The sequence below is a fragment of the Panthera pardus genome, unplaced genomic scaffold (genome assembly GCF_024362965.1).
Source record: "Panthera pardus isolate Hobbes unplaced genomic scaffold, ASM2436296v1 HiC_scaffold_22, whole genome shotgun sequence".
NCBI lineage: Eukaryota > Metazoa > Chordata > Mammalia > Carnivora > Felidae > Panthera > Panthera pardus.
The window spans coordinates 55,818,029-55,834,737 of NW_026526788.1; the positions used below are offsets into that span (position 1 = coordinate 55,818,029).

Genomic DNA, 16,709 nt, shown 5'->3' on the forward strand with positions numbered 1-16,709 from the left:
TGGGGCTCAGCAAGGGAAGGGTGATTGTGGAGGCTCTAACACTGAGGAAGGGGACGCTCCAACAGTGTAGGTGGCTGCCACGACTGGGCGCTGAGCAGGAGGAAAGTGGTCAGGTGCTGACTTCCTCCAGCATTGGAGTACGCCTGGGGTCATCAGCTCCGCTTCTTACTGGGGATGGGATTTCCTTGAGGTCAAAGGGTTAGGGGCAATCGAGGGCCAAACTGGCCATGATTTGATGCCACTGCACTGGCCGTGCTGGCTTGTAATGATCAATTAAGGCTAGACTCAACCATGGGGTTCACATAGTACTACTCCCTCCTTAAAAAAGGAAGGCTGGAGAGGAGACTGAGTGGCTCAGTCAAGCATCTGACTCTTGATTTGGCTCAGGTCACGATTACAGGGTCATGGGAGTGAACCCTGTGTCGAGCCCCCGTTAAGCCCGTCAGGCTTCGTGCTTAGTGTGGAGCCTGCTTAAGATATTCTCTCTTGCTGTCACCCTCTTTCTCTCTCATTCTGCCCCCCTCCCCAATTTGCACACTCTCTCTCTCAAAATAAATAATTTAAAAGGACAACTGGAGAAAACTAATCTCTACTATCAGGCACTTTAAATGCACCATAACCCTAAACCGTCCAGCTTTTAAAAAATCTTGCAGGCCTTACTAGTCACCCCAAAATCTTTTCTGAAATAAGTCAAGGTTTACACAAAAGATTGTTAAGTTATTAGACCACTTTATATATATAGGTGGAAAAATAGTCCGGGAAGGGAACAGGACAGAGTCACCTACCAAAGTCACTTATGAAAGTCAAAGGCCTAACAGAGTCTAGAACCCAGGTCTCTGGGCTCCCAGTTCAGGCCTCTTTCCAATAGACTAACACCGTCATACACAGTCCAATATTGTTCACTGCACAACTCCGCACATATACTACAAGGTGAGTGACACCTCTGTAATTGTCCAAGATGGTGGCCCTGCCACTGGAACCCTGAAAAACATACCCCAGATCCCTAGGCTGAGCTACGGAAAGCCAGGTACGCCACAACCATATTCTTACAAAATGTTCAGCGTCCTATGAAGACAGCTAGTTGGCCAGAGAAAATAGCCTGGATGAGATAAAAGACCAAGCTAGAAAGTCAACGAGAAAAATACAAAATAAATTAAAACACGGAAACTGGCAAGTAACGAGTGATGTGGAGAAAGGAATGCCACACCTCACAGAGAACTGCACAGTCTGCCACCCCAGGATTTCATTCTAAATTAGGCATAAACGCTACAATATTTGGATTCAGTTTTCACCCTTCTTTTTCCAGCTCATAAGCAAAGACAGGGAATGAAGATCAGACACCACTTTCGTATCCAGCAAAGTCTGTGTTGAACCCTGTGATCCCTTCCTTCCAATCAGAAAAGAGTTACCCTGGCAACTAAATTACTAACTCACTCAATTAGCTCCCCCCTCTTCCACCAATGCTCAGTAATCACAGAATGTCAGCCCAGGGAGAGCTCAGCCTTAGGCGGTCTAGTGCTACCACAGTTCTATTTAGCCATAGAAGCCCAGAGAGGTTGCCCCTCAGAGGTTCACTCGTTTGAACACGGTGCAGGCTCCTGCAGGCCCAGGGGCAAAACCTCTCCCGTGCAGTACATCTTCATGGTTTTCCATCCATCACTGATGGGGGAACAAGTGACCTGCCCTTAACAGTTTCCCAGAAGTAATAATAGATAAGACCTTGGGCTCTGCAGGCAGCCCTACCCTGCCTCCACACAGGCAGCTGTGTGATTTGGGGCAGAGTCACTAACCTAATTAATGAGCTCAATGAACTCATCTGCAAAATGGGAGAAGAAGGGCCTACCTTGGAAACATTATGTGAGTGTTCAGTTAGATAATGCATGGAAGTAAATAGCAAACAATAAGCCCTCGAATAATAAGACATTGTATCTGGAAGCTATTGCATGAAGGTCACGACTTTGTTTTTTGTGGAAAATCCTGCCTCTTAAAAAGGACTTCTTCCATCTGTTTCTTCAAAAGCATAAACCTGTTTCCTCTGAAGACTAGTTGCTTGAGCATACGCCCCTGTCGTATAGGTAAGTGCTAAGGGAAGTATAGAGAACACTTTACTCAGTCTGGATGAGGTTTAATCTGAAAAGGGTGGCAGTGCCCTTCATCCCAAACCTTGAAAGCAGATCAGGACTAGTAGAGTAGGAGCAGCAGGAAATATTACAAAGGGGAGGGTTTGTGCTGAGGACAGCCTGGGACCACAGCTCTTAACGCCCCCATCAGAAAACCCATCCCCTTCTGGAGCACCTGGGTGGCTCAGTCGACCAAGCGTCCAACTTTGGCTCAGGTCATGATCTCACAGTTCGTGGGTTCAAGCCGCATGTCGGGCTCTGTGCTGACAGCTCAGAGCCTGGAGCCTGCTTTGGATTCTGTGTCTCCCTCTCCCTCTGTCCCTTACCCACTTGTGCTCTCTCTTTCAAAAATAAACATTAAAAATAAATAAATAAAACCCACCCTTCTAATTCAAATTCAGGGCTCAGCTGAAGTTCTGTGTGCCCACTCTGTCCACTCGTGTATAACCTGTACTGAGAAACTCATGTAATTTCTTCACAGGGAGTGATCTTGGAGTTCATTTTGTTCTTACCCTTCATTATATTTACTGTCATTATAGGGTTATCTCGGGAACTCATATGTGAATGTCTTCCCTTCCCAAAGAGATTAGATATTCTTTAATGGCAGAGGACAAGATGAAGAGGATGTGTTGGGCAGATTATCAGGCCACTCAGTGTAGGGGATGGTCTGAGGTTGAGGGGGGACATTTATGGTAAGCTAGATCAGTTGCATGGCTGTTATAACATCCGTGCACCAGGTGATAAGGGCCTTGGTGGGAAGAGAGACGAAAAGACAAGACACACTTTGAAAAGAAAAAACAAAAAAACAAAAAAACAAAACCCCACAGGCCTCCATAGAGTACCTTGTGGCAACTAAAATGTCAGTTCTGGAGCCAGAAGGCCTGGGTGGCAATTCTGGATCTTTCCTTTAAAGCTCCTTCCTGTGACTTCGGGCCAGTCACTTCACCTCACCTAACCTCACGTTCCTCATCTGTGAATTCCGATAGTAATAAAGTCCCTGCCTCACAGGGTTGTGAGGATTCACTGAGCTAACGCTAGTAAAAATGCTGAGCCAACTGCCCAAAACATAACTGCATTTAGTAACGCTGCTTTGGTATTGGCATTTAGTAAATATTTGCAGAGCAAACAAATGGGGCGATTTCAACAGACCTATAGAGGCCAGGGGAGTGGGGTGCTTGGGGCATAGTGAGGAGCTGTGGCTCCTAGAAACTCCAAGAAGATGAGAAAGGAGGGACAGCAGCTAAAAAGGAAAAACTGGGCCAATGGAAGGATTCGCTCAACCAGGAGAGACTTGAGCTTGTCTGACGGCCATGGAGGATGTGCAGAGGGAGAAACTGAAGATGTTCTCAGGGGTGAGCTTGCCTGAGGAGGCAAGAAGGCACAAGACGCCCCGTCTGCACAGGTCTGAAGGGCAGGGCTCTGGGGGATTACAAGGGTGGCGTGCCCACTACGTGACAGCACCTACGTCACAAACTCCTAGCACAGCAAGGCTGGGCACCTGAGAGTTGGCTCTTGAAACCACTTTGTATAACCCATCACGCCTGGGATCGCTGGTGTGTTTCTGTTGTTGTGTGAAGGAATCCTTCTCTGAACCTTCCGCTACAGCTTACGCCACAATAGAATGGAAACTAAATCTGGTGTCAAGTGTATTAACTGCTCCCTCTTATCAATTAACTGACTCATAGAAGGTAAAATTCACAACCCCAGTCGATAGGCTGTTCAGGCACTTTGTTTGACTTATTGATTTGGGTGGGTTAAAAAAAAAAATCACAAGCTGGTTATCTTCTTGTTACCTTTGGCCTGCCTTTTTGCCTGTTTCTTTTTTACCAGCGAAATTAGATTCCACAACCTAGCACGGGTGACAAATGATTTCCTAGATTTTCCCAAAAATCTTCCCTGGACTGGAGTCATAATCACCTTTGTCCAGATGCACCATAGATAGTACTTTGCTTCAGCTGGGTTAAAGGGGGGAAAACTCACAGTGCAGATGTTCAAGACCTATTGTTTAATGGTGCTGAGGCAGGGAAACTGAATAACTCTGGGGTGTAAAAAAGATACTGAAAATCACGGGGCACCTAGGTGATTCAGTTGGTTAAGCATCTGACTCTTGATTTCGGCTCAGGTCATGGTTTGTGAGATCAAGCCCCACGTCAGGCTCAGGACTGACAGCACTGAGCCTGCTTGGGATTCTCTCTCTCTCTCTCTCTCTCTCTCTCTCTCTTTTCTCTCTGCCTCTCCCCTGTTCTCACTTTCACTCTCTCTCAAAATAAAAAAAAAAAAAAAAAGAGGGCACCTGGGTGGCTCAGTCGGTTAAGCGTCCGACTTCAGCTCAAGTCATGATCTTACAGCTTGTGCGTTCGAGCCCTGCATCAGGCTTGTGCTGACAGCTTGGAGCCTGGAGCCTGCTTCCGATTCTGTGTCTCCCTCTCTGTTCCTTCCCAGCTCGTGCTCTCTCTCAAAAATAAATATTAAAAAAAAAAAATAGTGAAAGTCACTAAGATCTGATTCCATATACCTTGGACCTAGCCACAGAGGATGTACAGAGATAACGTAGATACATCTGTTCGTGTGCATACACCCATAAGCACATGCAGACACGCTCACATACCCACCATCCCTTACAGTCTCCCGTGGCTTCTCGGTTCTACTCTTTCTGTCTATTCCTATTGTTTACTTTTTTCCCTCCCACATAGATGTGATGAGTTGGTCTTTATAAAGAACTTAGAACAGAGCCTGGCACATGGGAAGCACGACAGACATTAGCTAGTGTTATTACTGCTTCCCAACCGCCAGCGTCTCCCAGGATCCATCCACCCATCTTAGCTCTAACTGCCAAGTCTTTATCTTCAGCACAGCTCTAATCATTTATGAGGCACCAGGCTGCCGTCCCTATAACTTCACACATGAAACTCCTGATCAACCCCCACCCCCACCCCCACAACCAGCTAGCTTCTCCTTGCCACTTCCCTATTTTTCTGGATCTTCTAAGGGCTCAAAACTTGCAGAATGTTACCAGGGAAACCTAGGTCCCAGCCCCTTCAGAAGATGGGAGCTGTCTCAATTCTGCCAGCTCACATCCCCCCAGTTCGGTGCCCAGCTACTCAAAGGGCTAGGGATATCCCAGCCACAGTCATTCCTGGGCCAAGTACTAGGAATGGGCCATCCCAAGCTCCAATACCTTGGAAATGGCCATTGCCTCAATATAGAGAGACACTTGCCCAGGCCCAGGCCCAGGCTTTGGCTCCCTACAGCCTTTGCAAATGGCTGAATCCACAGAGGGGGCTGTTCATGACTAGAGATGTGGGTGGTTCAGGCAGGAGGCAAGAGAATCAGCTTAATGCCATGAGTACAGACCCTGCTCTACCACCAATAAGTCCTACCTCTCCCCATTGTAGAGAGCAAAGGAAGGTCTCATAAAAGGTATCAACAGAGCACCTGCCCTTAACAGGTATCACTTCTCTTTCCTTCTACCTTGCTTCTCAGGTCCCATAGCTCTTCTCTCCTTGTCTGCAGGCACCATTCTAACCTCATTCCCAAGTGCTCTTGGGAATAGTGCAGACCCACAGGACATCTGCTCTGGGTGAGACTGCACCATCTCGGCCCTATGCCCTCATCTTAGACAACTCAAGGTTCTAAAAGCAGCAGCCAGGTACCATTTGTTATCCGCGCCCTTGTTGGGCAATTTCTCCTATCTTATGTAAAGGCCTCGGCCCCAAAGCTGCTTGCGAATTCGCCCAGGAGGTCTCAAACCCTGCCGAATCCCACAGCCCCAGCACTTTGCATATATGTGGCTGGTGTTCAAGAGAAGTTTGAAAACAGTGATGCCATTGTGTTAAGGTATTTAGTGGGATGCTCTTAAGAAACCTTAATAAACCCAACATGGGAGAAAATGGTGTCAGGGAAGTCTCATACAGGGGGTACAGTAGACTGGAAGGTCTGGTTGAGGAACAGGAGATCCTAGAACCAGACTGCCTGGCTTCAAATCCCAGCTTGTCCACTTAAAAAGTGGCGACTTCAGGGGCGCCTAGGTGGCTGTCGGTTAAGCATCTTACTCTTGATTTCGGCTCAGGTCATGATCTTAAGGTTTCTGAGATGGCGCCCTGCATCGGGCTCTGCGCTGTGTGGAGCCTGCTTGGGATCCCCTTTCCCTCTCTCTGCCCCTCTCCCACTGGGACGTGCGCATGCGTGAGCATGCACCCTCTCTCAAAATAAAACATTAAAAAAAAAAAAGGTGGTGACTTCAGGCAAGTCAGTCAGTCTCGTGGGCCTCAGTGTCCTCATCTATAAAATGGAGAAAACAGTCTCCACATTATGGCCCATAAAACCATGACATGATGAGAGGATACCCAGAACAGTGGCTCCTGGCACACGTATACCCAGTGAATACAACCCCCAGAATGATGAATGCAGAGATAGACTGGTTTGGAAGGTTACGTGGAAGCAGATTTCTGGAAGGAGTCAGAACGAGGGATGTGAGGGTACAGTAGCAAGAGACTGGGACAGCTTGTATTATGGTGGCTAAAGTTGGCGAGGGCAAGCGGGGCACGTTTGGTCCCCAAGGAAGGGGCCACTCCCAAAGGAAGGGACCAAGGAAGAGGCAGTGGTGGTGACAAGAATTAGCCACTATCATTCTTTGAGCAAGTTATCCCAGACATCCCTGATCTTCATTTAACCCTCCCAACTACCCTATTAACTAGTATTCTTTTATTAATGAGCGAAGGAACAAACACAGGGTGGTCACTTGCCCGTTGTGATACAGATGGGTGAGTAGCAGGGCCGAGTCAAACCCAGTCACTGAACACTAGCTTTCCCCTGTGGCCCCCCCATGAGACAATGGTGGGCAGGCGAGGGAGGAAGAGGTGCTAAGAAGTTCCCGAGGGGGCTGGGTGGCAGAACTCTGGGCTGGACCAAGTAGGAAGGGACTCTACCAGGGTTCCATGCCTGGGGAAAACAGGCCTGAGGACAGGAAAACTTCAGTTAATCTAACCCTTGCCTGCTCAAACCAAGCCATTTTACAACTACCAAATATATCGCCGTGAAACTGGTTTCCCTTTCCTAGGCCAGAGCTCCAGACCGGGTTAGTCTCCAAAGAGGAAGAAACAGGCTGGCTTTGCCTGTGCCCTCCCATTTTTCACACACACAAAAATCCAGATGAAAATCACCCCACCTCCACCGCTGCTCTCCAGACACATCAAGTCTCTTGGCCTCTGCCCTCCCGCCTAGAGAGCATTTCTGGAATATGTTCTTATTCCACAGAGGGAATGGAAGCCCATCTAGCAGGTTTTAAAAATCTGGACTTAATTTGCTGATTTCGGTTAACATCAACCCAGAAACAATGAAGTCCTGCAGCTCTACCAGTATTCTACGCTGAGCAGAGATGGCTCCAACCCATTGCCCAGGTCCCCCCAAGAACACTCACCCTTCATTATTAAGATATCCCCTATGTGTTTTTCTTTCCCCCACCTTCCACCAAAAAGCCAAACATGCTCCAAAACAAAAACCAAATTTATTCAGCAGACATTTTAATTAAGAAATCCTATAAATCAGGACCACCACAATTTCAGACACTCCGGTGCGAAGTGTACGTCAACAGCTACATCTGGAGGATGAACGAGCCATTGAAACTGTTTTTAAAATTTGTTTAGCTACCTTAAAGTTTGGGGGTGGCACTTTCCTTAAAGTGCCGTCAAGTTTCACAAGGGTAAAGCCGGCGGGTTCTCCTCTCGGAGAGTCACATTTTAAACACGGTTTCAGTCACTCACAAGAAGAGCTAGTGACAGAAGAAGGCTGTGAGGGATGAGGACCCACAAAGGCTCAGGCCCATGGCCCCACAGACGGCCAGAACATAGCAGAAAAACATCCAGGGTCTCATCTATCCCATGCAGACACCAGAAAGGGTGAAATAACAAAGTCTGGCTGGGAGGACAGGGGAGACTGTTTATGACTTTCTGAGAAAGCTCAAGGCTAGGCCAAGAGTGGCCTCAGGGAAAGAGGAGGAGGAGTTCTGGAAAGAGGAAAGCACAGAAAAATAACTCTCCCCACAGGTCCCTCTCTGCTTCTGTGTGTCCTCGGGAGACTCCAGAAGGTAGCAAAGCACAGACAAGGCTCTTCTTGGGGCAAGAGAAAGAAAAGACCCAGGGATGAATTTAGTTCTCCCAGGAACCCCACAGCCTTCTGCCAGAGAGCAAACTGTGACCTTGAACCACAGGTGGCAAGGTCAAGTCAGTTAAAAGTCCACATTCAACTCCAACTGGCGCCACGCCACCTTCAAAATTCTTCAGCTCCCTCTAACCCCCTAACTGGAGTTCACATCTCCCACCTCCACCAAACACCAGTTGGGTGGGGAAAAGGGGGTGATGGCAACCCAACCACCACCAAGCTTTTACATTCTTCTTCCCTCTGGAATTTCTTTGCACAGCAATTGTAGCACCATTTCCACTAAGCTCTTCCACCAGAAAATAAAATGTTTGCGTGTCATTAGTTTTCAAGTATTGTTAATAAAGCCCAGGCGATACCCGCCCCTCAGAACCCTGTCTTTAAACAATCGAAGCACATGACGCCCCCAAGGCTTAAGTCAGGTACAAGTCGATGCCAGTAGCTGCCATAGTTCTCCCAGTTTTATCCCAGGTCATTGGCCCCGAGGTGGCCGAGAAAACTCTCACGCGGCACCTATGCGCCCTGGCCCGTGCATTTCTCCAGGCTCCTGTTCTCTGACAGCCTCGCTGGGGCCGGTAACTTCTTTCTCGCCTTGAGGTCTCTCCCCACGCGTCTCTCCGCAGCCTGGGCGGTCGCTCCCAGGACCGCAACGGCGGCTTCAGCTCTCGGTCGGTGAGGGTAGGACGCTGTTGGGTCTGCGAAGCGGTGTCCTCTTCCTCCTCCAGGGGCCCCCGGGTCAGTGCAAAGCGCCAGAAGGCTGCAGGGAGACAGGGTCCGGTCCGCTGCGGCCGCCTCCCGGCCCAGCGGCGCCCACTGGGCTCGTGGCTGCAACGGCAGCGACGGCTCGCTGAAGTCTTCGCACGGCCTCCTTGATGAGGTTCCCCGAGAGCACCAGCTGCTGCAGGAGCCGGTGCGGGTCGTCTTCGCGGGCGCGCGTCCCAGTTGGGGGCCATCGTCGCTGCTGCAGGCGGCGGGAGGCGGTGGCGCCCCGCAGCCAACCTCGCCGGCACGGCCCAGGCAGAGCGCTGGGGCCTGCGGCGAGCTCGGCCACGAAGTAGGGCGCAGCCCGGCCCCGCACGCGGCCGCGGTCCCCGAGGGCGCAGCGCAGGGCCCCCGGGGGCGCCGGGCCCACCGCCTCGGCCGGCGCGGGCGGCAGAAGCAGTGGCAGCGCAGGGGGCCGGGCCTTGTCCGCCCGCACGGCCGCCGGGGGCCGCGGGGGCTGCAGCGGCGGCCCCGGGGGCGCGCACGGGGAGGCCGGGCTGTCCTGAGCCGCGTCCAGCTGCAGCGCCTCGCCGATCTGGGCCACCAGCAGGTCCACCTCGCCCGAGCCGCCCAGCGTCACCGACTGCTCCAGCAGGAGGAAGCTGTCCTCCTCCTCCTCCGCCTCCCCCTCCGCTTCCTCGCCGGCTTCCTCTTCCTCCTCCCTCCGACACGGCATGGCCCCCCGCCCGGGCACACGGAGCTCGGCGGCCGGCTCTGGCGGCTCGGCGGCCCGCCGGGCTCGATGGGCCGCGGCGGAGCGGGGAGCGGTGCTGAGGCCGAAGCGGGAGCGGGGCCCGGGGCCGGGGCCGGGGCCGGGGCGGACACGGAAGCGGGAAGCCGCCAGGCACTCGCGCCGCGCGCCTGCAGCCGCGGGAGCCGGAATCCTACCGGCTCGGGTTGATTTGTAAACAATGGGTGACGTCGCCGCCGGGCCCTACCACCGCGCCAGGACGCGGGGGGGGGAGACGTGCGACCAGGGGACGGGTTACTGGTCGTCGCGGGCAGCGCAGGGTCGCGGCCGGAGCTTTCTGGTGTTTGCTCTCGGTACCTACCTAGGAGGGGCTCTGGATCGTTGGGAGAGCTGCGTCCTTTTTCCGTCCGGTAAGCAACACGAGAAAATGAAGACTCGGAGGTGGTCTGTGTTGGTTTCTCCCACTCGCGGACACACCCACCCACACACCCCACCCCTCCTCCTCGGACGTTTCCTCGCTCCCCACGTGTCAGCAACGCTTGGGCCCGCCCTGCTCCTCCCCCGCGCACCCGCAGTCACCAGGACCTGGTGTAGTGGGGGAGGGGCGGGTTTCGCCGACAGTCCCGGTTCGCAGAGCTGGAGGTGGGGAAAGGAGGGGGAATCGGGGTGCGGCGGCGACCTTGCTAAGAAGAGCGGGATCGTCTCGGGGTAGGGCCTCTGAGACTTCCTCTCCGTCTTGTCCTCAAGTCCCCAGGGAACTTGGGAGAGAAGGACACGCCACCGCATGGCTAAAGAAAAGTTGATTTTGTTCATTAAAAAAAAATTTTTAAAGGTCAAATAGAAATATAGGACGGTGGAAAAAACCTCTCTCAATCATAGGACTCAAACATGTTCACGTTAAAAAAGAATGTTTTCTCTCCAGCCTTTTTCTAGCAAAGTGTATCTTACAAACAGCCACACATACAACGCACGCGCTTTTCCACTTCTCATTACACCATAAATGGTGTTCGTGTTATTGCATGCACTTTGAAAACCTATAATGATTTCATAAGTTCTCATCAAGTGTTTGTTCCATAAATTATTTAACAATTCCTTTAGCGTTTGCTGTTTACCAAATTTCACCACTGTAAGTGCGTGACTAACATTTCTTTGCGTAAAACTTTTTCCATATTGATGATTCTTTCCTAAGACCGTATTCCCAGGAGTGGAATATTAGGTCAAATTATATTTTAAGGTTTCTGATAAACGTGGCAAACTGCTTTACAAGGGTTGAGTACATTTACTCTCCCGTCATTAGTGTTGAGTATTAAAAGTTAAAAAAAATTTTTTTTCTGATTTCATAGGTGAGATTGACATCTCCTTTGTGTTTTCATATCTTTGATTTTTACTTAGGTAGAGCAGTTTTCTAAATGTTTGTTAACCAACTGTACTTCCTTTTTTTGTGAATTGTGTTTCCTAGGAAGTTTTTCATCTTGAGCTTTTCTTAGTATTTGTGTGACTTCTACGTAAGTTTAGTTAACCCTTTTCTTCCACATTTTGCTCTATTTCTTCAGGTTTTTTTGGCCCTTTACAGTCATGTTTTTGTGACTAAAACTTAACGAATTTTAATGCCCCCAAATCTACAAAATCCCTTTCCCTGAGACTTTTAACACAATGCTAAATTTAGTCTTCTTGTCTCCAGCAAGTTATTCAATATCGAGTTCTATTTTCCTTAGTGGGTTTTTTTTTTTTTTTAATGCCTTGTTTGTTTGTTGTTATTTTCAAATCCATCTGGGATTAATTTTGGTCAGTGGTGTAGGGAGAAAATATGAAATGATTTTTTTTTTCCCCCAGAGGGTTTGCCAGTCAGGGCTATATATCTTCATTAGGACAGAGGCGTGGGGACAGTGTGAACAAATTGCTCTGTCCTGGTGAACTCCTAGCTGCTGGTTAAGCTGCTGGGTGTGAGGACTGGGTGGGGCTGGGAATATTTTGATCTGTCTGTTGTGTGGAGTTAAAAGAACCCTGCACAGGTTGTACAAAGATCTAGATTGAAGTCTCTCGTTCCTGCCACATCCTGGGTGTGTGGCTCCTGGCAAATCAGTTTACAAGTGTTTTCACTTGTAAAATGGAAAAAATAATCCCTGCCCTGCCTCCCTCTGAGGATTGTTTTCAGGATCAAATGAGATAATGGGAACAGGCTTTGTCAGGCATTACACAAATGTAATGTGGGATTAGGTCCAGTGATTTACTAACAGAGGCCTGGCTCAGGTCCCGTGAATCCCCCAGGGAAACAGCTAATATATTAATGATAAATGCTCCCCCTTGCAGCCCACTAAGTCAAATGTACCCTGAAGGCATTACTTCCTTGAATTTACCCTTGAATTCTGCCTCCTGTCTACCCTGACCTGCACATATTTGAAGCCTTTTGAAGTCAGCCCAGAGGCTCCCAAGTCCCCAGGTATGTCACCGCAGCTAGTTTTGCAGGTTTTGGTGACAGATCCTTTCCCAACTGGCAGCCGTCCTCCTCCGTCTCTGTGGAGGGCTCTTCGCACACTTACTGATGAGGCTCGGAAACCATTCCCCCAAAGAGAGCGATTCTCATTTTCATTCTGATGCTACTTACTGGAGTATTTCAATGGGAATAAAAACTAGGGGAGGGCTTAAGGATTTCACTAGAGTTAAATGGTAATTTTTTTTTTCTCCTCTCTGTAAGATGATGCCTGCCTGTAAGTAGAGAAAAGCAGTTTTATGCTCCATTGAGTTTAAACATTAATGGGGCTGGTGTAGCTATTGTCTCTAACCCAGCATCCCTGGAAGTCGTTTTTTGTCTTCTTGTCAGGGTAATTCCCATAGTGTTCTTAGCACTATAGGAAATGGAGCTTTGAGATGACATTCTTTTAAAAATCTTCCCTTTGTAATGTTGCTTTTGTGTGGAGATTGCTATGTAAATATGCTGGAGCTTGGATATTATACTCTTCATTATAGAGATGAATTCATTAGGGAAGACCAACTCCATTTTCTGGGGGCACTTCTCTGGGGAGCTCTGAGAAAAGGAAGCGCTGTGCCGGACTAGTGGGAGGCAGAGAAACGCCCTGGATTAGGAGTCAAAATACAAGATGCTAGAGAGGCTCAGATGCAATTAAAAGTAACAAGAGGGCATCAAGGAGGGACTGGGGAGGACCCTGCGTTGGGTATGCTGGCTGCCGGCCTGGAGAGATGCTCACGGAGGGTATTCAGAACCACCGTGGAAGGACACAGAAGTCAAGGGTTTTCTGCATTGGTCTAGACCACACTGAAATCTTTCCCAAGGAACTGTTTTCCACATGGATTTTGCTTTCAGTTACGTGCATTCAGAGACACCAGCTGGGGTGAAGAGGGATGAACACTGGGTTTATATTTCCACCTGGATCCAGAAGCTTCATCCTTCTGTGCCTCAGATTCTGAATGTGTAAAGTGGGGGATGATCCCTTCTGTACAAAAGTATTATGTCGTATGAGAACATGTATGGGAAGGCTTAGCACATGGGCCCGTAGGAATGACATTGGAATTAAACTATGGGGACAGAAATCATCTCAGGGGTACTCAAATTACAAATAAGGCAATTCTATGCTGTGGCCCATCAGCAGACCCATGGACAAACTGTGACATGGCCAGACAATGGAATATTACTCAGCCATGAAAAGGCTATGATATGCTACATTATGCTAAGTGAAAGAAGTCAGACACAGAAGGTCACTGTATGAAACATCCAGAATAGTAATTCATAGAGCCAGAAAGCAGACTGGTGGTTGCTTAGGTCTGGGGGGTGGGAATATGAGGGGGTATGTAGAGACAGCTGCTAATGGGTTGCATTTGCAGACAGCTGCAAAAGGTTTCCTTTTGGGAAGGTGAAAATGTTTTGGAAGTTGGTAGAGGTGGTCGTTGCACAACACTGTGGGTGTACTAAATGTCACTGAACCGTACGCTCTAAAATGACTAATTCTATGTTATGTGAATTGCACCTCAAGAAAAATTCTAGGTTGTATCTTATATTTGATCTAGTTCTTACTTTGTAATCGTAACTGCAATCTATTTGTTGATGTGAAGTAATCACAGCTTCACCATGCTTCCAGTGCAGTGGTTGATCCTTTTCAACTTTGTGGTCACATTAAAAATGCCAGCTCACCTGATTCCCTCACTTCCGTTCCATGGTCTTCCTGGCCCAGGCGAACAGGTTCATTGTTTTCCCTCCTCATGGGGACGGAGGCTGGTCTAGAGGCAGCTAGGGGACCACCGTGAGCCTGATGAGAATCTTCAGTGACCCTGCCCACTTCCGAGTTTTCATCTGGTCACCCCCTTCTTTGTGCTAAAGATGTAGTTTGGGGAGGTGGATATAATACAATGCAGAGAGGGAAAGGGGTTGTTTTTAATAAAATGGTACCTAGGTAGTCATGATTAAAATTTGCCTTGGACAAAACTAGTTTGAGATAACAGATCAGTGGTTCCCAAGGGCTAAGGGGGTGGGGGAAGCTGAGGGGAGCTCAGGGGTCTTTTGGAGAGTGATAGATCCATTCAGTATCCTGATTGTGGTGATGGTTACATACATTGGTATAGGTCTTAGAACTGTACATTGAAACAACGAAAGAAACCATGAACATACATACACCCTATACTGATTATGGTGGTGGCTGCATGGGGGTATACATTTGTCAAAACTCAATGAACACTTAAGATGGATGGATTAATCATATGTAAATTATACCTCAATAAAGTTGATTCTTAAAACTCTGCCTTGGAACATAAAGGCCAAATGTCCTATGAATTCTTTATAAACCACATCATATGGGGAAGTAGGAACTATGACAAATGGGCTGCTGGCCATGAGCCAGTCCAGACCGCATGGGGAGAGAAAAATGGGCGGGGTTGCCACAACCTGGGGCTCACTTTGGGAAGCTATAACCCTACCCATTCCATCACCTCACACATTGAAGAACATCTACAATGTCCCATGTACTGGGATTACTTCTAAGTCCACATAGCAACAAAGAGTGGAGACAGTCCTTACAAAAGCTTAACAGTCTGTGGTGGTCAAGATAATGGCCCTCCAGGGGCGCCTGGGTGGTTCAGTCGGTTGAGCCACCAACTTCAGCTCAGGTCTTGATCTCATGTTTGTGAGTTCTGGCCCTGCGTTGGACTCTGCTGACAGCTCAGAGCCTTCTTCGGATTCTGTGTCTCCCTCTCTGTCTGCCCCTCCCCCACTTGTTCCCTCTCTCTCTCTCAAAAATAAATAAACGTTAAAAAAAAAAAAAGATGGGGCACCTAGGTGGCTCAGTCGGTTGAGCATCTGACTTCAGCTCAGGTCATGATGTCACAGCTTGTGAGTTTGAGCCCTGCATCCGGCTCTGTGCTGACAGCTCGGAGCCTAAAGCCTGCTTCGGATTCTGTGTTTCCCTCTCTCTGTTCCTCCCCCACTTACACTCTGTCTCTCTCTCTTTCAAAAATAAAAAAAGATTTTAAAAAATTAAAAAAAAAAAAAAAGATAATGACCCTCCAAAGACATCTATGGTCTAATCCCTGGACTCTGTGAATATGTTACCTTACAGTGGCAGAGGGGACTGTGCAGATGTGACTAAGTTAAAGATCTTGAGATGGGGAGTTTATCCTGGATTATCCAGCTGGGCCCAATGTAATCACAAGGGTCCTTATAAGAGGGAAGAAAGAAGGTCAGAGTCAGAGGAGGAGACATAAAGCTTGGAAGGCTGTGATTGCTGCCTTTGAAGATGGAAGGGGCTGTGAGCCAAGGAGTGCAGGAAGCTCCTAACGCTGGAAAAGGCAAAAAAATCGAAAAAATAAAAAAAAAAAAATCAGATTCCCCTAGATAGGCCTCCAGAAGGAGCACAGAACACACCTTGACCTTAACCCAGTAAGACCCACTTCAGGCCTCTGACCACTAGAACTGTAATAAAATAAATTTATATTGTTTTAGGCCACTAAATTTGTGATAATTCTTTATAGAAGCAATAGGAAACTAACATACATTCTAACGCAGAAAAATGTGTAAATAAACCATTATTATACCCTACCTTAAATATGGCTTATAAAAGGATCGGGTTCCAAGTGTACTGGTTCAGCCCAAAAGGAGCAACTTGGCCTGCTCATAAGTTAGGAAATATTTTCTGTGCAAGTGACTCGGGCTGACACCTCAAGGGTGGTGTGGCAGCGTTCACAAAAACCCAGTCCTTACTCGCCGGGAACACAGCTAGAATGTTGCCCAGACCCCCTTGGGGTTAAGCGTGGCCAAACGACTGGGTTCTAGCCAGCGAAATGTGAGCAGAAACAATGTGCGCTGGCCCAGAAAAATCTCCCTCATCTGATCATCCAGCGCACTTTCCTGTTGTGCCGACAGCCTGTCAATGCCCCGGCAGCCTTGGAGGCCACACCCTTGGAGGCCACACGTGGAAGAGGGCAGCCCCTGCCCCCACTTCTATCACACAACTTCTAGACATTTCAATACAGATTGTTAGGAGAACTTGAAAACAACTTTGTGTTAAGCACTAAAGTTTTGAGATTCGTTCCTTCCTTCGAGCATCTTGCATCACACTAACAGATGCGGATGGTGGGGTGGGGGGAGGAAGGCTGACAGGGGAGAGCGAAGTGGGAGAGCAGCACACCTAAGCAACTTGGAGAAGCTCGGCAAGGCTGGAACTGAGTGGCAGAGGTGGAAAGGGGGGCAGGTGAAGGTTAGGGATGCTGTACTGGTGAGCACTGGGTCAGCTCGTGAGTACAGGTAGGAGAGGGGACCGGATTTGCATTTTGAAGAGAGCAATACCCCCGGAGGAGGCACACCCTGAAGAGGTGGACGTGAAGGCCAGAGGCCAGTACAGACTGATGGCAGAGGAGAGACCTCCCTGTGTGAGGAAGGGCTCCAGCATACAGGCCACACCCTGGCCCCCTCCCAGGAGCGCAAGTTCTACTTCCCAAGTCTCACAGGCCCTGTGTTTCACAGAATCTTGGTGAGT

At 48.9% G+C, this 16,709-nt stretch overlaps 2 protein-coding genes across 2 annotated transcripts in view; both read right to left on the minus strand.

Annotated features, from left to right (window-relative positions):
- ARHGAP19 (Rho GTPase activating protein 19) overlaps positions 1-10,166 on the minus strand; it is a 92,010-nt gene extending 81,844 nt beyond the window's left edge. The window contains exon 1 of the mRNA XM_053909791.1: positions 10,091-10,166. The gene's annotated coding sequence lies outside the window, so the exon portion shown is untranslated. The remainder of the gene's footprint in view (positions 1-10,090) is intronic.
- Positions 7,608-10,094, minus strand: FRAT2 (FRAT regulator of WNT signaling pathway 2). Its single transcript, XM_019458991.2, has one exon. The coding sequence runs from the start codon at positions 9,712-9,714 to the stop codon at positions 9,013-9,015; it is 702 nt and encodes a 233-aa protein (XP_019314536.2). The 5' UTR covers positions 9,715-10,094; the 3' UTR covers positions 7,608-9,012.
- Positions 10,167-16,709: the final 6,543 nt, after the last annotated feature.

Coding starts and splice junctions, on each gene's coding strand:
- FRAT2 (XM_019458991.2), bottom strand. CDS start 9,714: ATGCCGTGTCGGAGGGAGGAGGAAGAGGAAGCCGGCGAGGAAGCGGAG.